General features: G+C 43.7%; 2 protein-coding genes across 2 annotated transcripts in view; one reads left to right on the top strand and one right to left on the bottom strand.

Moving 5' to 3' along the window:
• LOC144695185 (protein lin-28 homolog A-like) overlaps positions 1 to 18486 on the top strand; it is a 357085-nt gene extending 338599 nt beyond the window's left edge. The window contains exons 3-4 of the mRNA XM_078566069.1: positions 8423 to 8607; positions 18114 to 18486. Coding sequence (XP_078422195.1) covers positions 8423 to 8607; positions 18114 to 18486 — 558 coding nt within the window. The remainder of the gene's footprint in view (positions 1 to 8422; positions 8608 to 18113) is intronic.
• A 6931-nt stretch (positions 18487 to 25417) lies between these two features.
• LOC144696026 (prolyl endopeptidase-like) overlaps positions 25418 to 27783 on the bottom strand; it is a 29819-nt gene continuing 27453 nt past the window's right edge. The window contains exon 16 of the mRNA XM_078567205.1: positions 25418 to 25539. The gene's annotated coding sequence lies outside the window, so the exon portion shown is untranslated. The remainder of the gene's footprint in view (positions 25540 to 27783) is intronic.

Below are 27783 nucleotides of genomic sequence, written 5' to 3'. Positions count from 1 at the left end.
GATTGATTTCAACGGCAATCTAATGTGTTGCGTGAAAGGGGGCTTGCCATGGAGCCCAGCCCGCAGAGCAGCTTCTGAACAATTCAATCATTGGCCATATGCTAATGCCTATAGGTCTATTAAAGGCATTTTGAATGCACCAGTGACCACAGCACAATTTAAACAACCCCTACCTCTTCACTTCATCACGTGCTTATGTAATGGGGGCAATCTAATGATATTCTCTGTGGATCTCTCTCTGTGCCTCACTCTTTTTCTCCCTAACTCTCTGTTCCTATTCACTCTCCATCTTCCACTCACCTTTTGGGAATATTATTTGTTCGCTATGATTTTATGGTTTTAATGAGCTAGCAGGCCGTGTTTAAAAGATGAAAACACCACCAGAAGTATGCTACCACAATAATTTACCACTTCGTTCAGATGTACTGAACATCCCAGCAAGCTTCCCATAATTCTCACTAACTATTGATCAATCCCTATTCCTCTATACTATTATCAATCGATTCCCCTTTTCTCTCTTAGTGATCAATCCCCACTTTTCTATCACTTTTTTAAGAATATCTTCACACACACTTCTTTCTCTGATTATCAGCCTGTTGAACTTCATCATGAATATCTCAAAGTGCTTCTGTGGTCAACAAGTTCTGGTGTGGGACTTGAACCTGGATTTTCTGGCCCAGAGGGAGGGACAGTACCACTGTACCACAAGACCTCTTCCTCTATTATCGATTAATCTCCTATCATTGATTTTTGATCAATTCCCTTTTCTCTATCATTGATTATTGATCAATCTTCTCTAACAATGATTTTTGATCAATTCCCCCTCTTGTATCAATGATTATTGACCAATCCCCTTTCTTCTCATTAAATTTCCTCCAGAATTAAAAATCTAATATTGGTAAAATTGACCATGATGGTTTTGATCTGCAGTTACCAGCTAACTAATTCAGTTTTGTCCCTTTAGGGTGGGGAAACTGCTGTCCTTACCCACTCAGGGCTTTTATGTGATTCCACTCCCACACAACATTGTTGACTCTCCGAAGTAGCCTAGCAAGCTGCTCAGTTATATGAAAGTGTTGCACATCAGTTCATGACTGTGGTCCACTAACATCTTTTCAAATCAGTAGGGAATGGGCAATATTTGCCAGTTTTGACAGTAATGCCCACATTCTGAGAATGAAGAAGAAATTGATAATCACGTGGGTATATATTTAAAAAGTCTTCAAGCTTCTTCTGCCTTTTACCTTCCCTTTCTCACCCCATCGTAATCTACTGGCTGTTTGCCTCCTTTTCCTACCCTCTCCTTCTGTTTTGTTTTCACTTTTCCTTTCTTCAGAAGTCTCCTGCTACCCTTGCCTCTTTCCCCTCCCTCTAGTCATACTCAGTTACGCGGCATTTTGAGCTGTTTCATACTTACAACAATTTTGAACCAAGGATAAAACAAAGAGAGGGTAGCATTAAAGGACAACAAAATGCTCAATGTGAATGGGTTTCAATGCCTACTGATGTATATACCATCTTTTTAAATGAGACTGTGTTGATTGAGGCAGAAAAGAAAAGAAAGACTTGGCATTTATATGGTGCTTTTCATGACCACCAGACATCTCAAAGTACTTACATCAATGAAGTACTTTCTGAAATAAAAACAGAACATGCTGGAAAAACGCAGAAGGTCTGGCAACATCTGTGGAGGAGAGAGACAGAGATAATGTTTCAAGTCTGTATGACTCTTCAGAGTTAAAGAGTAGAATTGTGATGGATTTTATACTGTTTAATAGAGGATGCAGCAGGTGGAGCAAGATAGAAGGTCAGGGATAGGTGGGAGCTCAGGTGAGATTTGACAAAGATTTCATGGACACAGGACAAAGGGAGTGTTCATGGTAGTGTTAAAGACTAAAGAGGTGCTGATAGTGGCATAAAGGTAAGATAGCAGAATGTGTTCATAGCAGAACAATGGTCAGTGCTCTGTGAAAGCAAAACATGAGAACAAGTGATAGATGGCCCTGTGGGGGTGAGGGGGATGGTTGGGGAAAAAGGGAAAAAAAAATGTGTAAATAAAATAAATAAAAAATATTTTTAAAATAATTGGATTAAAAAAGGGGTAAAGGTGGAGGAGCGAGCTCATGGTCTGAAGTTGTTGAACTCATTGTTAAGTCCGGAAGGCTGTAAAGTGCCTAGTCGGAAGATGAGGTGCTGTTCCTCCAGTTTGCGTTGAGCTTCACTGGAACATTGCAGCAGGCCAAGGACAGACATGTGGGCAAGAGAACAGGGTGGAGTGTTAAAATGGCAAGTGACAGGGAGGTCTGGGTCATGCTCGTGGATTGAGCGAATATGTTCTGCAAAATGGTCACCCAGTCTGCGTTTAGCCTCCCCAGTGTAATGGAGACTGAATTGGGAGCAGCGAATACAGTAGGCCAAATTGAAGGAGATGGAAGCGAAGCGCTGCCTCATCTGAAAGGAGTGTTTGGGGCCTTAGACGGTGAGGAGGGACGAGGTAAAGGAGTGGGTGTTGCACCTTCTGCGATTGCATGGGAAGGTGCTGTGGGAAGGGGATGGGGAGTTGGGGTGAGGGAGAAGTGGACCAGGGTGTCACGGAAGATACTACGGAATTTACCTTTATGTCACTATAAGCACCTTCTTTAATCTTAAACACTACCATTAACACTTCCTTTATCATGTGTCCATGACATCTTTGTCAAATTTCCTCTTAGCTCCCACCTATTCCTGACCTTCTATTTTGCTCCACCCTCCCCTAAACAGTATAAAACCCATAACATTTCTACTTCTCTTTAGCTCTGAAGAAGACCCAAAACATTAACTCTGTTTCTCTCTCCACAGATGCAGCCAAACCTGCTGAGGTTTTCCTGCATTTTCTGTTTTTATTTCCGATTTCCAGCATCTGCAGTATTTTGCTTTTATTGAAGTACTCTCTGAATTATAATCACTGTTGTAATGCAGTAAACAACAGTAGTCAATTTTGAGCACAGCAAACTCCCACAAACAGCAATGTGATAATGACCAATCAATCAGTTTTTGTGATGTTGATTGAGGGATGAATGTTAGCCAGGACACTGGGGATAACTCCCCTGCTCTTCTTTGAAATAATGCCATGTGATCTTTTACATCCACCAGAGCAGATAGATGGGCCCCATTTGAAAGACAGCACCTCTGATGGTGCAGCACATCCTCAGTACTGCACTGGAGCATCAATCTTATCACATCTGGACACAGTCCTGGTGTCACATATGGACACACCTCTGCAGTCACTCGCATCTGGACACAGTCCAGGCATCACTCACAGCTGGACACGATCCTAGAGTCACTCACATCTGTATACAGCTAGGGGTCAGATGCATCTGGACATAGTCTTGACTTGGAATGAATTAGAATTTCACAATTAATTGATTTATTGATTCATGGATTTTTTTCATTCTCTACCTGATGTGTGGGTGATCTTTTAAAAACCAGAATATCCACTTTGCTGAAGCTCATTAATTAAATGTTCAGCTGTATTGGTACCACAGGCTACAGAAAAGAAGTTTACAATTTAATCTGTGAGACCTTGTTTTTGCTTTTGATTCAACATCTCAAATTTCTCCAATTCCCCAATGCAAAACCTGTACCCCAGTGTTATAGTGACAGACCAAATTCACCAGCACTGTCCCAGTGTTATAGTGACAGACCTGAATTCACCAGCACTGTACCCAGTGTTATAGTGACAGACCTGAATCCACCAATACTTTACTCCAGTATTATACTGCGACAGAGCAGAACCCATCACTACTGTGCCCCAGTGTTATTGTAATCAATCTGATCCCAGCAGTATTGAACCCAGCGTTGTACAGTGACAGACCTGTACCCACCAGTACTGTATTCCAGTGTTATAAATGACAGACCAGAACCCCAATATTGACATTTAAACACATGTACCCACTAACATTACCCTAGTGTTACACAGTGATGGACTAGTACCCACCTGCATTCTGCCCTAGTGTTATACAGTTACAGATCCGTACCCTCCACTAGTGTACCAGTGTTATACAGTGACATAGTGTACCCTGGTGTTATACAGTGGCAGACCTGCACCCACATTACTGTACCACAATGTTATACAGTGACAGACCTGAACCCCTTGTTACTTTACCCCAGTGTTATACAGTGTCCAAACAGGACTTACCAGCTGTGCATGCCAGGCCAGGCAAATTGCAGTTTGCAGCCCACAATTTTCTGGTGACTATGAACAGGGAGCTTGTGAGTTTTCATCTTCCTCCCATCAAGTCTGTCCACCCATCACCCCTGTGCCCATTGACCTACATTGGATCCTGGCCCATAAGCACATCTATTTTATAAAATATTTTCTTTCTGTTCAAACCCCTCCTTGGCCTTGCCTTCTTGATTGGTCATCTGTCCTAATGTCTTCTCTCAGGCTCAGCTTTGTCTGGCTACACTCCTGTGAAGTACTTTGGGATGTTTTACTATGTTAAAAACGCTAAATAAATGGAAGTTGTTGTTCATTCATTTGTTCTATCTATTTACCCAACCATATCCAATGTCTCTCTTTTTATTTATCTGTCTATACAGGATTAATTTACAGCTTTAATATGTAAACAGAAAAGGAATTCATTCTTTTGTATCTCTGAGTCCTGGAACCATTTAGCTTAATTCTTCCCCTCCCCCAAAGCAAGTGCCAGCAATGGCCAACCCTGCATGAATGTCCAGTTGTCAGTTCATAGGATTGACCAGATGTACTTATTTAAAGTGGTCAGTGAATTATCTGTGGTGCGGGGCGTTGGGGATGTTGGAAGCACGGCATGGAGGGTGTGGGGATGTGAGATCCCTGCATGACAAATTGGGCCTCAGGGTTTAAGATATGGAGACAAGTAGCCTCTTCCCTGCTGATCCCTGAGGCTGGCCCTTTGTTTCCTGTTTGTTTATTCTTCCTTTCGGACTTTATGCAGATTGTGACTGTCCGAAGCAGCTCAGAGATCGACAAGGACAAGATGCCCCCTAGGAGAAGTGGCAGTTAAAGCTTGTAGTGAATAGGATTTATTGCAGTGAAATTTCCCATTACTTTGAAGTTATTTTACTTTACTCTGTCTTCATTGTGTCAATTAGAGAGAAGTAGAAAAATAAAAACCCAGAGACAATTTTCTTTCTTGTGAAATGAAGAGACAAGTAGGGAGCCTGGTTGCCTTGTGTGTTGTGTGTGTGTGGTATGTCCTGTACCCTTGGTGTGCCTCTCACTCAGATAGGATCCTGTGATCATGCAATTTGGCACAGTGATGGTCCCTCCTGGCTTTCAGAGTAGACCCCACCATAATTATCAGGCTTTCATTTATGGCACTCTCAGCTCCTGCAGAATCAATGGTTCTGGAATGCTCTTGAGCTGCCCACATGGGTGGGGGAGGGGATTTGCATCTGACCCATGCACTTTTCACTATGAACCCCATAGATCTGATGGCACTGGGGAACAGCTGCAAGTTGTGACTTGTACTCCTAGCAATAGACTTTCCCTCATGGCGGGTTTGGGACAGGTAGTGGGCACAATCTTCTTCTACATTGACCTATACAGTCACACCAAGAGCTCGGTGTTGATGTGGCGTGCTGGCTTTCCTTTGAGGAAAGAAAGCAAAAAAATAAGACTTGCATTTATATTGCACCTTTCCCAACCACAGAGCATCCTAAAACTGTTCACAGCCAATAAGTACTTCTTGAAGAGTAGCCACCATTGTAATGTATGAAACACGCCAGCTAATTTATGCACAGCAAGCTCCCACAAACGGCAATGTGATTAAAAACCAGATCATCTGTTTTTAATCACATTGGCCAGGACACCAGGAAACACTCTGCTCCTATTCTTTGAATAGTGCCATGGGGTCTTTTACATCCACCCGAGAGGGCGGGGTGGGGGGGCTTTGGTTTAACAGGGGGCCTTGGTTTAACATCTCATTCAAAAGACAGCTCCTCCAACAGTGCAGCACTCCCTCCATATTGCATTGGGAGAGTCAGCTTGGGTTTTATGCTCAAGTCTCTGGAATTTGGGAGGTGATCTGATCAAAATGTTTAAAAATGAAAGAAGGATTCAATAGGGTAGATATGAATAAACTATTTCCTCTGGTGGGGAACCAAAACGAGGCGCCACGATCCTAATATTACACCCAGAACACTGAGGAGTGAAATCAGGATGTACTTTTTCTCACACAGGTCGAAATCTCAGGCTCTCCTCCTCCAAAAGGCTTTGATGCTGGGCATCTCTTGGAGCTTTCAAGCCTGAGATTGGTAGATTGTTGTTAGGTAAGGGTATTATAGAATATGGAACAAAGGCGGATAAATAGAGTTGAAGTGCAGATTAACTACAATCTAACTGAATGGGGAACAGGCTTGAGGGGCTGAATGGTCTCCTGTTCCTATGCTCTGCACTAATGTCAAAAGTCCACTATAAAGCTGCCAGTTTCTGTCTGCCATTGTTTGCAAGACCATCTGAAACAGGTTCTCACTCCTCCCCATTGCATAGGACATCTGCTGTATTATGTAATCTTCAGCAATATGCTCTATCTAATTTCACAGGATCGTACAGCACAAAAGGAGGCCATTCAGCCCATCGTGTCTGTGCCAATAGATTTCAGCTGATAGCCACACATGAGATCCTTGGATTTGTTCCACTCCTTTTTCTAATGTTAGATATGTATGGATAAATCAGTAGATAAATGCAATAACTGGCTTCGGACAGAGTCATAAGTAACGCCCCTCCCAAACACTCAGTGCCGCGTCTATGCTGAGTTAATAGATCTCAAGTGAAGCAGGCAGGGGCTTCCTCCAGTTGACCTCAATCTACCTTGATAGTCATGAGAAAAATGGGTTAGGTTTACTTGTCCTGAAGGTGTTCTTGTGGCTCAGTAGGTAACGCCCCTGTCTCTGAACCAGAAGCTCCAGGCTCAAATCCCATTCCAGGACTTGTTGGCCATGGAAGAAGTGTCCATGATCTGATTCAAGTAGATTGATAATCAGCCTGCTAATCCTTCCGACACTTCCCCATTACTATCCAAAGGGAGAGAGGAGTGTGTAATGACCTGAAACAAACAAAAGTCTCTTGATGGAGTCCAGTGACCCTTGGTGGAAAGTGTGTGTGTGCACACATGTGCAATGTATATGTGTCTGTTGATGCTGCATGAGGACATGTGCAAGCCCTGCCAAAACACTTTCTATAGTTTTGCTCAGACTTACCATTGGGCCAATCCATGCCTTGGGTGAAGTTTTGGAGCCACCAATCAGCTTGGGTTCTAAGCCATCAGGAGCAAACCAGACAGGGGAGTGATGGCTGGCTGGATGAGTAGGGGGTGAGGTGGGGATGGGAGCATGATGATGGGGGTTGCTTTAACCCCTTTAACCTCACTGGTAGTTGTGGTGGGTGAGTGGGAGCAACTCCCTCTACATGTGTTTGACTTTGTATGAATAAAACTAGAGTTTCCAACCCTCCAGGATTGTTCTGGGAGATAATCTCCCAGGCACTACAGGAGATATATCAAAGGGACATTACATTTTTTAGCACTTTTGTTAATTAATTATACCAATATTGGAAATGGAGAGAAAGGACTGTTTGACTGACATCATCCAATCGAGTTAAGAAGAGACTGTTCACTTTTCGATTGGCTGTGAAAGCAGGCCTTTGTGAGGATGGATAAGTTGGATGACCAATGCTAGGTGGGTGGGGGCTGTGTGTTTGGAGGCAGGAAATCATTTGATGAAACCTCCAGGAATATGTCCAACCAGAGTTGGCAACACTTTTCAGCAGCTCTGACATCCCCTCCACTTGGTAGTGGCCTACACAGCGTGACTGGGGCATTACTGCAACAGCTGGATGTAAGACGTACTTTTTTAATTGGAAAAAAAAGTCACTGGAAAGCGCCGTGCGTTTTATTATCCGAAGGTTATGCCCAAGGACTTCCCAAAAATTTCCTTTGAAAATTGTGGGGGTGCGTCTTATGGTTGATGCATGTTGTGGCCTGACAAATCCAGCATTTTTCTAATTTAGTGCATTGTCGGTGCTATGGAATTGATATTTCCCCCAATGTGCTTTAATGTGTACACTCTTATACATGGCTATATTGCACAACAGGAATTGGGAACATTGGTGAAGTTTGTAACTAGCAATGCAAACTGAACTGGACGTGGTAAAGTACTGAATTCTAGTGATGAAACTCAGAGATCAGGACCACTGACTGGCTCACACAATGAAAGTGAGATCCTGCTGGGATAGTATGTGTTCCACTCTTGCCTTTACCACAATCCTTACTGCTTTCAATCAAGGATAATTTGAGAATTGTTTTTGGGACTAAATAAAACCATTGGGAGATTTGGTGCTTTTGATTTAACTCCAAATATTAGCACTTTCTTTACATTTTCTCTGGGCAATGTTTTTCAGAGCAAGCTACACATGGACGGCTTCCGCAGTTTGAAAGAGGGAGAGCCGGTGGAGTTTACGTTTAAGAAATCTTCCAAAGGTCTGGAATCGATACGGGTAACAGGCCCGGGTGGCACCTCCTGCATCGGGAGTGAAAGGAGGCCTAAAGGGAAGAATGTGCAAAAGCGAAGGCCCAAGGGAGACAGGTGAGGTGGGATGGCGGGGGCTTCTTGGCAGCAACAGGTCACATCCAACCTGTGGTCCTTAAACAACATTACTTTACAACTTGTGTCTAGAGAGTTAGCTAATAACAAATAATAACTCGTATTTAGATAGCATCTTTAACATAGTAAAACATCCCAAACGGGGAATGGGGAGAAGACTGAGAGGGAATGGGGGTGCAGAGTGAAGAGAGATTGGTCTTTGCTGTGTACTATTTCTGGGGGAGGGCAATGTCACATGTCCCAAAGATGCCTGAAAGACACCCACCCCCACAGTGGGTCAGAGAATTTCAGGACCTTTCTACAACCACCTGAGATGGCAGACAGGGCCTCAGGAACACAATAAAGCGTGGAGTCTATTACGTACAAGATTACACAGGCTGGAGAGTGTTGCACACTGGATATTACACAGGCTGGAGAGTTAAGGCTGGAAATTTTCTGAAGTCTCAGCCAGTGTCTGTGATGTGAAATCCACAGGAGTTGCTGAAACTAGCCCTACAGCACAAAAAAGGGATGAGGGAGAGGGAATTGTGACTGCCTCTGACACTGGCTGAGTGTAAATGAGGCGTTAAACAACCTGGGTCAATGACAGAATACAGGAGAGAGAGATAGAAAAGAGAGATACATGGAGAGAAATAGAGTTAAGCCAGAGAGCGATACAGAACACACACACACACACACACACACACACATATGGATACTGAAACTATTGCCTTCAGTCCTCACCACAAACTCCATTCTCTAGCCATTGACTCTATCTCTCTCCTTGGCAACTGTCTGTGGCTGAACCAAACTGTTCACAACTTTGATGTCGCATTAAACCCCAAGTTGAAATTCTCACCACATATCAGTGCCACCATTAAGACCTCCATAACATCACCTGACTCAGACACTGCCTCTGCTCCTTCCTCATTCATGCGTTCACTACAGTTGGACTCAATTATTCCAATGCACTCCTGCCTCCCAAATTCCACCCTCCATAAACTTAAGCTCGTCAAAACTATCCTAATTCAGATCAAATCCTTTTTACCCTTCACCCCTGTGCCCACTGACTTATGTTGACTCCTGATCCAACAATAGCTCGATTTTTAAAGCTCTCATTCTTGTTTTCAAATTCCTCCATGGTCTCACCCCTTGCTATATTCATAATATCTTCCATCCCCATAAGCCTCTGAGATTGTTACATTTCTCCAAATCTGACCTCTTACACATCTCAACATTTAACCACTCCACCATTAGCAGACATACCTCCAGCTGCCAAAGCCCTACGTTCTGGAATTCCCTCCCCCAATCTCCCTGCCTCTCTACCTCTCCTTCCTCCCCTCCAATCCATAAAGCTCCTTCTTTGACCAAGCTCTTGCCCTAATTTGTTTTTATGTGGCTAAGGGTCAAACTTTAATTAGTAATACTTCTGTAAAGTACCTTGTGACATTTCACATTATTGAAGATGCTGCATAAATGCAAGTTGTTATTGTTGACAGAGGGAGACAGAAAGAGAGAAAGACATATAGGGAGAAAGAGAGAGAAACAGAGAGCGAGTGAGAGAGACAGTGTGAGAAACTGTGAGGGGCAAGAGGGAGAGTACTGCAATAATTTTGCTCAGCAAAAATAAGGTAGCAAGTAGTGAGGATGGTGTTTAACGATGTAGTGTGTAGTCCCTGAGGGTGTGTAGTTAGTTTGGGAAGAACCCTCGTGACCTTATTCCCCTGTTATCAGTGTGATTGATTTTCATTTAATATTTCCATGGTGATTGAGACTGATGACATTGATTAATTGAGCCTCAGCCACCATTGTATTTATTTACCAATTGAACCTCATGAATTATTTATTCTGCATCACTTATTTGGTTGCCCTCAAGGGTCAGGAGGTAATGGTTAAAATCAGATGCCCATTCTGGAATGCCATTTTGTTGCTGCTTTGCTTCCTCGCTCTGTGGTCCATTCTGTTTGCTGTTTTGAGCTTTTTTTTGTAACAGAGGGGATCCAACCATCAAGTCACAAAGAACTGGAATGTTTTCCCTTCTAATTTCCTTCCTACCTCCAGAGAAACCGCTGGCCACTGCCCATGTCCAGTCCCTGGGCAGCGACAGCCATCGCGTGCGGTTTCATTTTGTGACTGCCCGCCCTCCGATCACTCTGCCCAGGCATCTCCAGAGTTGGTCGTTTGACATCTCAGTCATTGTGGAAATTAGAAGGGAAAGAAAGGAAGATGTACATTTACATTGTGCCTTCCATGAGCTCGGGATGTTCCAAAGCACTTTTCAGCCAGTGAAGTACTTTCAGAGTGTAGTCAGTGTTGTTATGTGGGAAACACAGCAGCCAATGTGTGCACAGCAAAGTCCCAAAAAACAGCTGTGCGAGCTTTGAGGGATAAATATTGGCTGGGGCACCAGACAGAACTTTGCTGCTTTTCTTCAAAATAGTGCCATTGAATGCTTTACATCCTCCTGAGAGGGACCTTGGTTTAACATTTCATCTGATTTTGTGTTCAAGTCTTTGGGGTTTGACGGATGATCTAATCAAATTGTTTAAAGTGATAAAAGGATTCACTAGGGTTAAAAAAAAAAGCAATGAACCGATTTCCTCCGGTGGTGTAATCAAGGATATGGGGACATACACTTCATTTTTAAAAAAAAATTATTCTTTCATGGGATGCAAGTGTCGCTGGCAAGGCTAGCATTTGTTGCCCATCCCTAATTACCCTTGAACTGAGTGACTTACTAGGCCATTTCAGAGGGCAGTTAAGAATCAACCACATTGCTGTGGGTCTGGAGTGACATGTAGGCCAGACCAGGTAAGGACAGCAGATTTCCTTACCTAAAGGACATTTGTGAACCAAATGAGTTTTTATGACAGTCAATGATAGTTTCATGGTCACCATTACTGAGACTAGATTTCATTACAGCTAGACCAATCAGAAGCTCTTCACACAAAGAAAATCTGTAGCTCTCCTGCCCAAAAGGCTATTGTGTGTGAGAGTCAACTGGAGCTTTCAAGACTGAAATTGATAGATTTTTGGTGTAAGGGACCAAGGGATAGGGAGCAATGGTGGATATATGGAGTCAAGGCACAGATCAGCCATGATCGAATAGAATGGCAGAACAGGCTTTGAGTGGCTGAATAGCTTCCTCCTGTTCCTATGTTCCTAATCCTACCTGTGCTCTCCACCTATGAATTCACACAGGTAATGTACGGACGGAATCTGACTATTGAGGGTACTGCAGCCGAGGTAAAGCCTGTCCACACTCAATGTTCACAGACCCATACTGATCAGCAATGCATAGCAACTTGGAGTATTCTCCTTTCCTAGCCTGGGGTCTGCAGTTAATGGTTTAGGCAGGGTTGCCGTCCTTTGGTGATTAATGTGGATATAATGAGAGACCATTTCCCCCCAATAACATTAAGCCACAGAAAAAACACAAAGTGGACAACTGTGTGTTTTCAATTCAAATTCAAGAAGTAACATGCATCTGCAGGCGGTGAGACAGCTCCCTGTGTAAAACATAGTGCGTTACCGCTGAGAATAATTTCAAAGTTTAATTTTAATTAAAAAAATTGTTTCTTGCGTGTGCCCAGAATTCAGCTTTGGCTAAGCAGGTAGCTTCTTGCCTGAGTCAGGAGGCTATAGGTCAAGCCCCACCCTAGAGACTCAAGTACATGATCAAGACACCTGAGCAATGCCCTCTGCATAGTACCTCTGTGTGTGAGTGTATGTATTTGAGTGTGTGTACATCCATGAGAGATTATGTGTGTGAACATGTATGGTAAACATGTGTAATTTCCTAATTTATATGTAGTGTGTTTGTATGAGTTGATGGGTGAGCTTTGTATATATATATATATATATATGAATATATCTTTGTGAATACATGACTGCATGGATACTGGAAAAAAGACCAGAAAAAAAGAAATATAGAAACATAGAATATTTAAGGCTTATAAGGAGGCCATTTGGCCTAGGAAGAGCTATCCAGTCCAATCCACCTTCCAGCTCTCTGCCCATAGCGCTGTAGGTTACAGTATCTCAAGGGCATGTGCAAGTGTTTTTTAATTGCAGTGAGGGCTTCTGCCTGTATCACCCTTTCAGGCAGTGAGTTCCAGACCCCTACACCCCTCTGGATGAAAATTCCTTCCTTAACTCCCCTCTAATCCTTCCATCAATTACTTTAAATCTACGTCCCCTGGCTATTGACCTCTTTGCTAATGGAGATAGGTCCTTCCTATCCATTCTATCTTGGCCCCTCATAATTTTATACACCTCAATTAAATCTCCCATCAGCCTCCTTGATTCCAAAAGAAAACAACCTCAGCCTCTCCAATCATTCGTCATAGTTAAAATGCTCCATTCCTGGCAACAGTCCCAAATCACCTCCATAACCTCTCTAGTGTGAGCACATAGGGCAGAATTTTTCCATCGGTGAGCTGAGGCCGGGGCCTGCTCGCTGATGCAAAAATGACGCGGGATGACGTTGGGGGGAACCCGCCCCATTTAAATATTCAGGAAGGCGGGGGGACAGCGCAATCAGCTGTCCGCCTGCCGACCTGTCAATGGCCAATTGAGGCCATTGACAGGATAGTTAAATCAATTAAAGGCCCTGCCCGTCCAACCTTAAGGCTGGCAGGCAGGCCAGGAGCCCCAGCGGGCTTCTGAAAAAACATGAAACCTCATCCACCGGTGGGATGAGGTTTCATGTTGGTTTTAAAAATCTTTAATAGAGTTTCTGTGATATTTATTAACATGTCCCATCTCATGTGACATTGTCACGATGGGTACACGTTAATACTTTTTTAATTTTTCTATTTTTAAACTTTCAAACACTGTCAGCGCTCTCCCTGAGGCAGCGCTTAGTCTCAGGGAGATGTGTGCACTTTGACAGTTGGGGAATCCCTTCCCCCCCTGCACAGGAATCGCATAGCGCATCCCGTCGGGCAGCCCGCTGGGTGGGCCTTAATTGGCCCGCCCACTTAAAATGGTGGCGGGGCCCGTTTCGGCGGTGGTGATCAGCTGCCCGCCCGCCGCTGAGCTGGTGGGAACCACCCACCCATCAAGGGCAAAATTCTGCCCATAATTCCTGTAGTGTGGTGAGCAGAAGTGCACGCAGTACTCTAGCTGTGGCTTAATTAGTTTTTTATACAGTCCTGGCATAATCTTCCTGTTTTTATATTCTAGGTCTTGGCTAATAAAGGAAAGTATCCCACATGCCTTCTTGACCACCTTATCTACCTGTCCTGCTCCCTTCAGGGATCTGTAAACATACACTCCAACCTCCTGCTACACTTTTCAGAATCCTGCCATTTATTATGTGTTTTTTTGCCTTGTTTGTCCTCTCCAAGTGCATTACCTCACACTTCTCCAGACTGAATTCCATTTGCCACTTTTCTGCCCACCTGACTAGTCCATTGATACTGTCCTGCAGTGAACAGCTTTACTCCCTCACTATAAACCACATGGTCAATTTTCATATCTTCTGCAACCTTGCATTTATTTAGCATCTTTCATGACCACAAGTCATCTCAAAAGGCTTTACAGTATTTTTTGAAGTGTAATCCCTGTTATAGGAAATGAGGCAGCCAATTTATGCACTGAAAGCTCTCACAATGTGATAATGGCCAGATAACATCCTCTTGTAATATTCATTGAGGGTTAGACATTGGCCAAGACACCAGGGGTAAATGGCCTGCCTTTCTTTGAAATAGTGCTATGGGATCTTTGGCTTAGCATCTAATCCAAAAGAGAGCACTTCCAACAGTGCAGCTCTCCTTCACTACTTCACTGGATTGCTAGCCTTGAGTTCAATGCTCAAGTCCTACAGTAGGGCTTGAACCTAGCACCTTCTGATTGATAGTCTGGAATGCTACTAATTGAGCCACAGTTGCGCATGTGGGTGCAGTTGAGAATATCTGGAAAGAATGCAACTGCACGGCAGTACAATCAGGAACAGAATGTGCCTATTTGATAGGTGAATGAATGTAATCACGAGTGTGAATGTGAGTATATGTGAGTGAGAAGCTGCATCCAACACCCCCGTTGTGTGCAGGGCTGGCAGAGTGGGTTCAAATGTTGAGTCATATGGACTCAAAACATTAACTCTGTCTTCCTCTCCACAGATGCTGTCAGACCTGCTGAGTTTTTCTAGCAATTTTTGTTTTCGTTTCAGATTTCCAGCATCCACAGTATTTTGCTTTTATATTATGGCAGAATGGGTGATGTGTCATGGTGTTTTGTGCAAGTACACAATTCAGAGCAGCTCCTGTTAAGTCCCAGTAATAGCCACAAGTATTGGCAGTAAAAAGAAATAAAAGCCTGGGACGGGATGTGGAAGAATGTGAACAGACTCTTCGAAGGCCCCCTGTTAATGGTGGAATGTTGCCCCCTACTGATAATGTCCTTTCAATGACAGTGCAGGCTGGTGTGGATGCTTGTGTGACATGCTGTATGAAATGTTAAAAATTATTTTTCATTCATGGGATGTGGGTGTCGCAGGCTAGGCCAGTATTTATTGCTCATCGCAAATGAACTTGTATTCATTTTATAATGAGCTTTATGCCTTCCTACCTATTACTTAAATGGAGAATGGCTTCAGGATTCTGAGGTGCAGAGGGATCTAGGTGATGTAGAACATGAGTCACAGAAAGTTAGTATGCAGGTACAGCAAGTAATCAAGAAGGATAATGGAATGCTATCCTTTATTACGAGAGGAATTGAACATAAAAGTAAGGATGTTATGCTTCAGTTATACAGGGCATTGGTGAGACCGCACTTCAAATACTGTGTGCAGTTTTGATCTCCTTATTTAAGGAAGGATGTAAATGCATTGGAGGCGGTTCAGAGGAGGTTTATTAGATTGATACCTGGAATGAACAGGTTGTCTTATGAGGAAAGGTTGGACAGGCTGGGCTTGTTTCCACTGGAGTTTAGAAGAGTGAGGGGTGACTTGATTGAAAAGTATATACGATCCTGAATGGTATTGACAAGGTGGACGTGGAAAGGACGTTTCCTCTTGTGGGTGAGTCCAGAACAAGGGGGTGCCATTTTAAATTAGGCGTTGCTCTTTTAAGACAGAGACGAGGAGACTTTTTTTCTCTGAGGGTTGTGCGACTTTGGAACTCTCTGCCTCAGAAGGTGGTGGAGGTGGGGTCACTGAATATTTTTAAAGCAATGGTATATAAATTCTTGTTAGGCAAGGGGATCAAAGGTTATCAGGGGTAGATGGGAATGTGGAAATCGAAACACAAACAGATCAGCCATGATCTTATTGAATGGCGGAGCAGACTCGAGGGGCCAAGTGGCCTATTTCTGCTCCTATTTCTTATGTTCGTATTGCAAATATCTGCACACCTGCATTATTTTTTAAAAATCAAAATTTGAGATGGAGGACCAGCAGTGCTGTTGCTGGCTCTTTGATACCAGTGTTCTTTATTGAGGGAGTGCTGCACTGTGGGAGGGACAGTACTGAGGGAGTGCTGCACTGTGGGAGAGGCAGTACTGAGGGAGTGCTGCACTGTAGGAGAGGCAGTACTGAGGGAGTGCTGCACTGTAGGAGAGGCAGTACTGAGGGAGTGCTGCACTGTAGGAGAGGCAGTACTGAGGGAGTGCTGCACTGTAGGAGAGGCAGTACTGAGGGAGTGCTGCACTGTGGGAGGGACAGTACTGAGGGAGTGCTGCACTGTAGGAGAGGCAGTACTGAGGGAGTGCTGCACTGTAGGAGGGGCAGTACTGAGGGAGTGCTGCACTGTAGGAGGGGCAGTACTGAGGGAGTGCTGCACTGTAGGAGAGGCAGTACTGAGGGAGTGCTGCACTGTAGGAGGGGCAGTACTGAGGGAGTGCTGCACTGTAGGAGAGGCAGTATTGAGGGAGTGCTGCACTGTAGGAGAGGCAGTACTGAGGGAGTGCTGCACTGTGGGAGAGGCAGTACTGAGGGAGTGCTGCACTGTAGGAGAGGCAGTACTGAGGGAGTGCTGCACTGTAGGAGAGGCAGTACTGAGAGAGTGCTGCACTGTAGGAGAGGCAGTACTGAGGGAGTGCTGCACTGTAGGAGAGGCAGTACTGAGGGAGTGCTGCACTGTGGGAGAGGCAGTACTGAGGGAGTGCTGCACTGTGGGAGGGACAGTACTGAGGGAGTGCTGCACTGTGGGAGAGGCAGTACTGAGAGAGTGCTGCACTGTAGGAGAGGCAGTACTGAGAGAGTGCTGCACTGTAGGAGAGGCAGTACTGAGGGAGTGCTGCACTGTGGGAGGGACAGTACTGAGTGAGCGCTGCACTGTAGGAGGGACAGTATGGAGGGGGGCAGCACTGAGGGAGTGCTACACTGTGGGAGGGACAGTACTGAATGAAGGCTGCACTGTTAAAGCAGCAGTACTGAGACAGTGCAGCAATGGCAGAGGAGCAGTACTGGGGGAGTGCAAAACTGTTGAAGTGGCTGTACCGGCAGAGCACTGCACTGTCGGCGGGGTGATACTGAGGGAATGCTGTGCTGTACGATGGGCACTATGGAGGGAACTTGGTATTGGCAAGGGGACAATGCTTTGGGAATGCTACACTGTGTAATGCCTTGATAGAGCGGCAGGTTTCAACAAGAAACAGATAAACTTTATTACAGAGAGCTTTTCAGGTGCTACATAGTCGATCAGGACTCTGGTCAGGAAGCCCCACCCGCCCAGATTGCTCGTGCTTAGTGCCCATTGGTCGGAGCCTCCCAGAATTTCACGTGATCCTTGATAGACATCAGGAGAGGCTATACCTTCAGTTACTACACACTGTTGGAGGGGCAGTACTCAGGGAGTGTTGCACTGTTGGGAGTGCATCTTTTTGATGAGACGTTAAAGCGAGCCTCTGTCTACCCTCTCAGGTTAATGTACAAGATCCCAAAATACTTTTTATCAGGGTGCCACTTGAATTCATTTTCATATTGTCGAATATGAAATCTTCCATGAACCAAGACAATCGTGCAACCTTTTAGAACATATGTTAAAAAAAATGCTTGAAATCATATTCCTTTATATATTTAAGTAACTTGGCGCAGTTTGATTAATATAGCTGAAAATGGATTTGTCACAAAACAATAAGCATTTTAATCACTACCGATCCATCACCTGTGAGCAATCCAATTTTGGATAACTAAAAATGGTTTTAAATAACCATACAGAACACTTGCTACTCACTTTGGGTACAGGGGTCAGTGTTATAGTAAATTTTTTTAAAAAGCTTTTAAAATGGTCCAGGAGAACCAGCTTAATATTAAGAGCCTCCTGAAAGTCTGCAAATGCATGTGATTAGTGGGACCGCCCCTTGGTGACACATCAATCTGGGGGGGCATCGCCAATTTTGTGGGCAGGGTTAGTTTTTATGCAACAGTTTTTAATTGCGGAAACTCAACGTGTGCTTTAAGTTCCGTGATCGTTTGGTCGATCTCGAGCAAATTGCGCTGGGAAAACCAGAGTGGAAACTCCAGGCCTATATGCGTTAATCGCTGTGTTTTTGCTTTGTTTTAGATGCTATAATTGTGGCGGTTTGGATCATCATGCCAAGGAATGTAAATTAGCCCCCCAGCCTAAGAAGTGCCATTATTGCCAAAGCATCGGCCACATGGTGGCCAACTGCACAATCAAAACTGCCCAGCAACAGCAATCCACCAGTTCTCAGGGAAGGCAGGAAAGCAAACCAGCGACAGGGCCCTTGACGTCCTCCCCCTCACCCACCACACCGCAGGAGGTGGGAGGAGAGCACAGCACGGCCCTACTCTTGGAGGAGACCGGGGAGCACTTGGAAAAGCTGCTTCCGGAGAGTTACGACAGCGGCCTGCAAGAGTTCGCCGAGGAGCCGAGCAGGCAAGGTTCGAGTTTGCAGAAAAGAAAAAAGACCTGACGTCTGTCAGCGCCAGGAACCAACTCAGGATACAAAACTACCTCAGGTTCACCTACGCTGCCGAGGTCACGATCCAGCAATTCTCCAAAACAATCGAAAGACTTCATCTTGAATCCAACTTCTACTCATTCTGACGATGAATAGGATTTGGATACACCTTCAGCAAACTGAGGCACACTGAAACCTTCTTTAGACAACGGACTCCTCTGTGACAACACTCACAACTCTTCAACGTCCCCCCACCCCAGCCCCAAAATCTCCGGAGGCCCAATTTAATTCCTGTAATGTCACGACTTTATTTTATGTATGCCAGTTTTTCCAAAGAACTGAGCGAGGGCTTGACCTTTCCTCTGGTATAAAACTCAATTTCCTTGCCCCTTGTCAAGTCCTTTTTCTTCTTGGTATCATCAACAATGGCTTGCGAACCACTGCATTGACTACTTTGAAGACTGGCTTGCATTGAATTCCGAACATTGACCATCCAACAAAGGTATTGAAGTTCTGGTCCATGACTTACACATTCTAGCTTCCTCCCCCTACACAATTCCACCTTTTAATTCGCCAAACACTAGGTGAGATGTTGAAGAACCAGTGATATACCGTTAAACACTTTGACCACATAGCTACAATCCCCAAAGATTGACAGGGCTCACATCTGGGACAATCATTTTCCCTTTTAACTGGATGTTATTGATGTCATCTCATCAGGTGGCCAAGGTTTTACTCTCCCCAAGTCTGAAAGATCTGACTTTCTACTGTTGACCGACCATACTAAAAGTTAATTCAACAACACACTCATACAGGTAGCACAACCAAAGCTCTCACAGTCTAAAAATGGAAATAATAATGTCACAAGGTCTAGGCTAGACCACCAGGTGATGACAGATTTGGATAACTTCCCACCAAATTTTCAGTGTTTCATGTGTCCATATATCTGCAACAGTCCTGATGAAATAGTATAATCTACATTAGATTATCTTTACATAGAAATAGAGAAAATCTCAAGGCTGGGAGAGACCACAGTCCATCTAGTCTTAACTTCTTAAAGTTCTAACAGTTATAGCCAATGATACGATTCTCTTCAGGACACTTGTCCAATTTTACCTTAAAAATAACTCAGCCAATTGATCCTACAAGCTCTCTAGATCAGCTGCCTGAGCAACTGATCTCCCTCTCAGGGTTGCATCTTGCATCCCACTTTGATCCATCTCTTCTCCTGTTTCCTGAGCCTACTTTGAGGTGAAGAGTTGCTGATCCAAAAGAGAGAGGGCTCATAATGAATGGCCTTTTGCAGATAAGACATGGACATCCAAACCTGGTGCTCACTGGTGGGGCATAATCCAAAATCATGGGACACCTACCATGAGATGAACCTTCTGCTACAGTCAAAAGATAGTCTGATCCTTGGTAGGAATGTTAATTTTTTTTCCCATTTCAATCATTGATTCATATTGGCGATGATAAGGAATGGTGAAACTGTAAGTGGATTTGCATGAAATTGCTTTGCCTGCAAAGGTTCTGGTTTGTTTATTTTAAAAGTTCTTTACATAATGGATAGAAGAGTTTCATACACATGCGGGATATAAATCCTGACCAGTATTACACAGCACAATGTTTTGGTGTCCATTTGCTCTGAGATGTATAGCTGTTTTATAGAAAACCAAAGGTCCTGTCTGACAGCTGGGGTTGTTTGCTATAGTGGAATGTTCACTAGTAGTCAGCACCTTCCTTGCTCATGGTGCAAGGAATTGTCTTCAAGTGTATATCCAAGCAGTTTTTTAAGTGTGGAGAGGGTTTTTGCCTCTACCGCTATTTCAGACAGTGAGTTTCAGATCCCAACCACCATCTGGGTGAAAACATTTCTCCTCAACTCCCCTCTAATCCTTCTACCTATTACTTTAAATCTATGCCCCCAGGTTATTGACCTCTCCACTAATGGAAACAGGTCCTTCCTATCTATTCTATTTAGGCCCATTGTAATTTTATATACCTCAATTAAATCCCCCTTTGATAAAAAGATAAAATTAATGAAGAAATCAGTTAGGATTTCAAGAAATTTAATCTGTGAAGCAAAAGCACTCCACTGCTTTATAATAACATCACAATATTTGATATTATGGCTCAATAAACTGCCAAATAAATCCCCACTGATGGCAGTCAACAGAAATTCTCGAGGCTCACAATTTGCTTTGTCATTCATTTATTGCCCACCCCCATTGCCCCGACAAGTGGCTTCAGAGGTCAGTTACGACTCAACCACATCGGTGTGGGGACTCAAGCTACATATAGGCTCAGACTGGGTAAGCATGGCTGATTTCCTTCCTTAAAGGGACAGTAGTAAACTAGTTGGGTTTTTAATGACAGTTCAACAACTTCATGGTCACCTAATGTCAGCTTTTTAATTCAATTCAACTCAATTCAAGTGTTTTCCATCTGAATTCAAACTCTCTAACTATCGTGGTGGGATTTGAACTCATTCTACTGGATAACTAGTCCAGTTAAATATAACATAGAAAATTAATGGCACAGGAGGAGGCCAGCTAAAAAAAAGTTAACTGGCCTAATCTCATTCTCCAGTTGTTGGTCTGTAGCCCTATAGGTTACAGCACCTCAAGTGTATATCCAAGCAGTTTTTTAAATGTGGAGAAGGTTTTTCAGGCAGTGAGTTTCAGATCCCAACCACCGTCTGGGTGAAAAAATTTCTCCTCAACTCCCCTCTAATCCTCTACCTATTACTTTAAATCTATGCCCCCAGGTTATTGACCTCTCCACTAATGGAAACAGGTCCTTCCTATCTATTCTATTTAGGCCCATTATAATTTTATATATCTCAATTAAATCCCCCTTAGCCCCTTCTGTTGTAAAGAAAACAACCCCAGCCTATCCAGTCTTTCCTTATGGCCAAAATTCCCCATTTCTGGCAGCACTCTCGTGAATCTCCTCTGCAGCCTCTCTAATGTGATCACATCGTCCCTGTAATGTGGTGATCAGAGCTGTAATACTCTATCAGAGGTCTAACTACAGATACAGATGCAGTTCTAGTATAATCTTCCTGCTTGTTCACTCTATACTGTAATCTCCCTGCCCTCGTACTCCATAACTAAAATGATCACTACACTGCCTGTGCTAAACCTGGTCTGATGGTAAATTTGGGTAAATTTGTGCCTTTATCATTTCAGGTGCAGAGATTTTCCACAAAACGAGCCTGTTTGGTGTTCAGTTGCATGCCCTACATCCATAGAAGGCACCCTCCCAGTTTCCTGTCACCTGGAGCACTGCACCAGGAGTGCGAGACTAGGAACCAGCCCCACTATTAACTTCAATATTGTACAATATTGACAGGCCCCTTTTCCATGGATTTCCAAGATCCATGAGCCAGAATTCCAGTGGTCATCCTGAGGTCATGCCCTTCAGTGCGAATCCATTGATATTTTGTGAGCTGGGGGGTGGGGGGAAAGAGGTCAGTGCTGAAGTACCACCCATGGATGCAGGGGCTAGCAAATGCAAGGGCCATTGCAGGCATATCTCCAATGCCTGCCTGCTCCAAGAGGGTGAAGCACATGGTGCTCATCCGCCATCGTGAAGTTGGGGTTTTAGGTCCCACCTTTCAGAGCTTCCATGGAGTCCCTGTTCCTAGCCTGGATCCTGAGCCTCCCCTGGTGATGCTCCCTTTCCTGGCTGGAGCCTCTGCTTCCATCTTCCCCTCCTGCTGGGCATCACTTTTACTTTTTTGAGGACTGGAACACTCTTATCGCTCAATGTAGCTGTGTCAAATCTTACCCAATGCTGAAACCCCCAGTGTAGGGAGAAATCTTCCTATTCCTCACTCCCCCACTTGTTGTCTTTGGTCTTGGAGATTCTATCCAATACTAGGAGACTGGCAGAGTTGCTGGGGCTTGAATGTAGCTCAGCACAGGGTTGAGCGAGTAACTCACCATGTCTCTGACTCAGTATCACATTGCACCATGTATTCAGTCTCTGAGTCACTGGGAGCCCTCCTTAGTTATTACATCACATTATTAATGATATCCAATGCTCCCAACTCCTCTCATTTCCATTTCTAAATGTTGCAAGGGCTCCTCTTGTTACTGAGATTCCATCTGTCAAATTCAACCAAATTTAAATGACACGCTTGAGCTTTATGTTTTTGCACGGTAGGTTTGGGAGGGAAATTTAAAGCCACTTTATGGATATTAATAAGTTTCAGACTACCTCTATTTAACTAAATTTTACTTTCCCCAAAGGAAATTTTGATCTGAGGGATTTCAAGAAACAGCAGGTAATTGATCAGATTGGGAAATGTCCTTAAAGCAGAGTGACTTAGATTCCAGTTGGACAGTCGTGAGGTTACTACAGCTGGACACTACTAAGGGAGCGACAGCTGGGCAGCTGTAATGGAGCAACAGTTGGCTGATGTACACCCAGCTAGGGAGGAAGGGGCTGGGGGAAGAACAAGATAGTATTGCTGTTACTAGCCAAGGCACCAAAGTACTTGTAGCACCCAAACTGCTGTGAGCTAATGGATCATAAGGCCAACTATAAACTGGGCACGCTTGTGAATTTCATTCTTTCATGCCCCGTGTCAGGAAAGGTTTGTCTCAATTGCTTGAGTTGCCTTATCTCAAATTAGTTTTGTCCTACCTGGAGCTGAGCTTATGGAACTGGCTGCTCCAGGAATTGAGGCTGCACAGAAGTTCCTTGACATGGTGATAGTGCTGTCCACTTGCTGAATACTTTGCTTGAGTCCAATAAGAACTTGTTTTTTCAATTAACTGTTAGCAGGATTTTTACCAAAGTGTGGTAAGAGTGGGTATTGAGTTGTTGACGCCTAATGTCCATGTAGAGGTATTTTGTTGCATTGGTACATCAGTTATAGTTTACAGACTGACAGCGACGATAGCGACTTCCACTCATGGACTTAAGGACAATCATATCTCATGAAGTCCTATTACCAAGCAGCGAAAAGTTGTAGTTTCAACTTCTTCAGGGCAGCAAGGTCAGGAGCAACAGTTCCATTCACTCAGAATTAGAGCTCAAAATCCCCTATAGTGCACCCTTGACACCTGCTCTGGTCTTGACCACAGAATTATAATTGGAACTTATGTTTACAATCTGTCAGCAATGTTCTGCGGTTTTTGAGTTTGTGTGTGTGTTTGTCTAGACATTCAAAGATAGGTTTACATTGAATGCAAGAATGCACCAAAGTGTATCCAACCGTTACCTCTGGGAAAACTCCCACTCTTGTTCTCCACTCCATCAGCTGTAGCCCCACTTAGCGAGTGCTCCTCATCTACCAAACCACCCTCACCCAGCAAGTGCCCAATGAGTACTCCCCTCAATAGGACTGCACACTGAAACAGGGGGAGAACAACAACTTAATCGAACGCTGGTCCAATTTCTTTATTGAGAAGTGGAAATTTCTCAATTTGTAATGACATTGTACAGTTGATTTTCAACACAGTTACATGTGCACCTTCATGGGGTGGAATTTAAGAGATGCCTGTTAATCAAAGGCCCAGACCAGTTGGCCTAGTCTTACTGTCATACATGCTCCGATGATAAAAAACATTGGGAGTGTTACAGAATGACTGAATTCTAGATTGCACAATGTTCAAAGCACAACTGTATGTGGCTTGGAGTCCAGGTCACACTGCAGCAGGTACACATCACCAGAGCAAGCCAGTACCTGACCAGAACAACTTTCCAGTTTCACAAGGTCTGTATGAAAAGGTCAGATGGGGGGAGGGGTGGTGGTAGTGTGGATGGAGGTTTGTACCCCAAAAAGGGTTCAAACCCTTATCAGTCATATATCACCTTGCTTGTGAAAGCTGAATCCTTTCCTTTTATATGATTATAGTAGCCCTTTTTTCACATCTTTCACACTCATAATGTGTTGGCTTGATGGGCAACTTTGGAACCCCTTGCCAATGGAACCCCTTGCCAATAGAACCCCTTGCCAATGGAACCCAGTGGCAGTGGAACCCAGTGCCCATGGAACACTGTGCTAATGGAATGCTGTGCCAATCAGATTGAAGTTTTCTGTCTTCTGCTAAAGAGTTTTATTTTGGAAATTTCACCTTCTGAGAAATAATTGTAAAATAATTCCGTGAGCCAGAAACAGCTGATTCTCTTTCACAACCAGACAGCGGGCTGAGAGCAGGGCCTTACCTTTTGCAAAACAGTTGATATTTCACTGTTAGCCGTAACTAAAAATCCATTACACTGTAAGACACAGGCAAACATGGAACCACGCAAACCCATGCTTTAAGATCCAGACCATGGATGTCTGGAAATCTGCAAACACACATGAACAGCATATCCGCGTCAAAGCCAGAAAAGGAGGGGAGAAAGTGGCTGTGAAAATTGGCAATCTCGTTTTTGAAAAAAAGTAATGTTTAAGTCTGTATGCTGATATCAGTGTGTGCTCATACAATGCTTGCAGACTATGTTTTAATATATTGTTTTTGTATTTTTATATCTTGTGATGTATAACTGCAATCAAGTAACTCAGGATGAAAAGCTCTACTCAGGGACTGTATGAAGCTGTTTCATTTTGGTAGTATAGTGTTTTGATGTATAATCAAACTGCAATGGTACAATTCTGGTGAAAACTGGATCTACCTCTCAGTATTTTTTATACAATGGTAGTTTTCTCTGATAGTCTTTCAGACCATACGTAACTCTATATCTATCTGCTGGTCTGTAACTTCTCAAAAGTGATTAATGACCATTTTTTAAAAAATGTTGATCTCATTGTGTTGAATGGTCCTGTATTTAGAGGGAGTGCAATGGCGAGGGACATCCTGCAGTGGATTAATGGAGAACAAATTTTGATCCAAGTGGGAGATCAGCCACACCTTGCTATCAATCCCCTGACCCATGGCCAGGGCCTTATGGCCCCTCCTGCCCGGTGGGATAGTTCGGTCCTGCCGAATTGAACAGAGATTTAAACGGCTCGCCTCATCCACGGGGGAGGGGGTAGACACGCCCGCAGCGGGGCCATAAAATGCTGGTCCATGTATCAAACGAAATTTGCTTTCGCTCTCCTGCAATCTGAAAAAAATCTAAGTTCCAATAGAAAGATTACGCAAATTCTAGGATTAAAGAGCAGCTAGAAAAATAAAGCAAGGTGAAGTTAGCTCAAATCGCAAGTTAATTGCATCATGATGAAAATGTATTAACTTTTTGATTCAAAGTTAATTACCTATTGTGATAAAGAATAGTTGTAACACTGCTCCATTCTTTTGGTCCTTGGTGTATCTGAAAAGGCTATTTATCCACTTCCAATGTTCTGCAACCTTACCATCCCTGGTTTGACAGTTGCTTTGTCTGACGGCTTTGGCAAGAACTTAAGAACATATGAAATAGGAGCAGGAGTAGGGGACACGGTCTTTCAAACCTGCTCTGCCATTCAGTAAGGTCAAGTTGATGATCTACCTCAACTCTGCTTTCCTGCCCTATCCGCATGTCCCTTGATTCCCTTAATACCCCAAAATCTATCAATCACGGTTTTGAATATCACTCAATGACTGAGCATCCAAAGCCCTCTGGGGCAGCTTTGAAGTTACTACCATGATCTTATTAAGTGGCAGAGCAGGCTCGAGGGGCTGAATGGACATGGAACTCCTTGTTCATATGTACAGAATTCCAAAGGCACTCATCCCTGAGTGAAGAAATTTCTCCTCATCCTGGTCCTAAATGGTCAAACCCATACCCTACAACTTGCTCCCTGGTTCTAGACTCTCCAGCCATCTATCTTTTCAAGTCTTCTAAGAAGAGATCAATGCTTTGGGTAGTTTCCCTCAGATTTAACTATATGCCATGATCAAGGGAGTTTGAATAGAACTGATAGGCTGATAGAATGGATGTGCTCTCTGTTTGTTGCCTGTAAGAATCTGAATTGAAATTAATTTTGACAGGCTCACACTGTTCGCAATGGGAATGAACGGGCATTGAAGACGTTCGATGATGGATGGGCGATATAGTGTTTTGAGAGGCTAGTCGGGTGATTGGTGGATCAAATGGGAATGATGCACAAAATCTATAGGATACAGAGTTAACCAAGATCTATAGAATATAGAGCTAGCTGAGATCTATAGGGAATATAGGATTATGAAGCTAATCATAATCTGTAGGCTATAGAGGTAACCAAGACACAAGACAGATAGGATATTGATGTAGTTGAGGTCTAAAGGATGTAGAGATAGTCAAGATCTGTTGGATATGTAGTTGACCAACAGCCTATATGACATATAGCTAGCCATGTGCCTATAGAATATGAAGGTCTATGATCCACGTTACTTATGCTTTTGAAAAACAGATAGACAGCTAACAATCCTTAGAGCATAGTGTTAGTCAAGTAAAAGGATCAACATTTCCTTTTTTAAAAATTTTTTTTTCTTTAATTGGGTGTTCCACATTATTGACCATTCACTTAGGGAGAGGGAGGTGGCCAGGTTGGGGGGGGGGGCTGCTGGCTGGTGGAAGAGGATGGTGCGGGGAGGCAGGTGTCAGCTTATAGGCCTTTGCCAGTGAGCACATGAACAAATGAACACATCTGTCCCTCTTGTCCTGGGGGAAGAGTTCAGCCTGTTGACATGCTGAGGCAAGCAACGCCTCTTTCAAGATAGGGGCTGGTTAGAAAATTGAATGCTTCCCACTTAGTGTGCACAGCCATGTTTGGCTTTTGGTCTTCAAAATGAGATGTCACACTTTACTGCTCGTGAGTAAAATACACAGAGAACCTTAAAACACCAACACCTGAGGCTGCTCACAGTGAGAAGCCAGTGAATAACCTTGAGAATGTAGCATCAAATAAGAGTCTATCACATACAGAAGTAGACAAGAGTCTATCAGATACAAAACTAGCCAAGATCTTTGGACACAGCTATCTCCATCTATCAAATACAGAACCAGCCAAGCTTATTTGATGCAGAGCTAGCCACAATCTATAGGATATAAACCTAGCCATGATCTATAGATTATAGAGCTGGCCAAGATCTATTGGATATAGAACTAACTAAGATCTGTAGGATAATATGGAGCTATCAAAAACCTAAGGTCCAAACTTCTCTTATCTTTTCAAAATGCTCATCAGAAAAAGCCAACAATCCCTAGAATATCATACTAGCCACACAAAGGCATAGAGAGCAAAGCTAGATGGGAATCTATAATGACACAGGGCTGATCAGTAACCTGTCCAGTCTGGTGGCAGATGTGGATCACACTGCAGGTGTCTGGGACAACTAGAATCACCCCTTTCCTCATTGGGGGCTCACTAGTCCGGCCACTGTTGCA

The sequence above is a fragment of the Cetorhinus maximus genome, chromosome 21, assembly GCF_964194155.1.
Source record: "Cetorhinus maximus chromosome 21, sCetMax3.hap1.1, whole genome shotgun sequence".
NCBI lineage: Eukaryota > Metazoa > Chordata > Chondrichthyes > Lamniformes > Cetorhinidae > Cetorhinus > Cetorhinus maximus.
The sequence above is the reverse complement of the archived record's forward strand: the minus strand, read 5'-3'. Positions and strand labels throughout refer to the sequence as shown.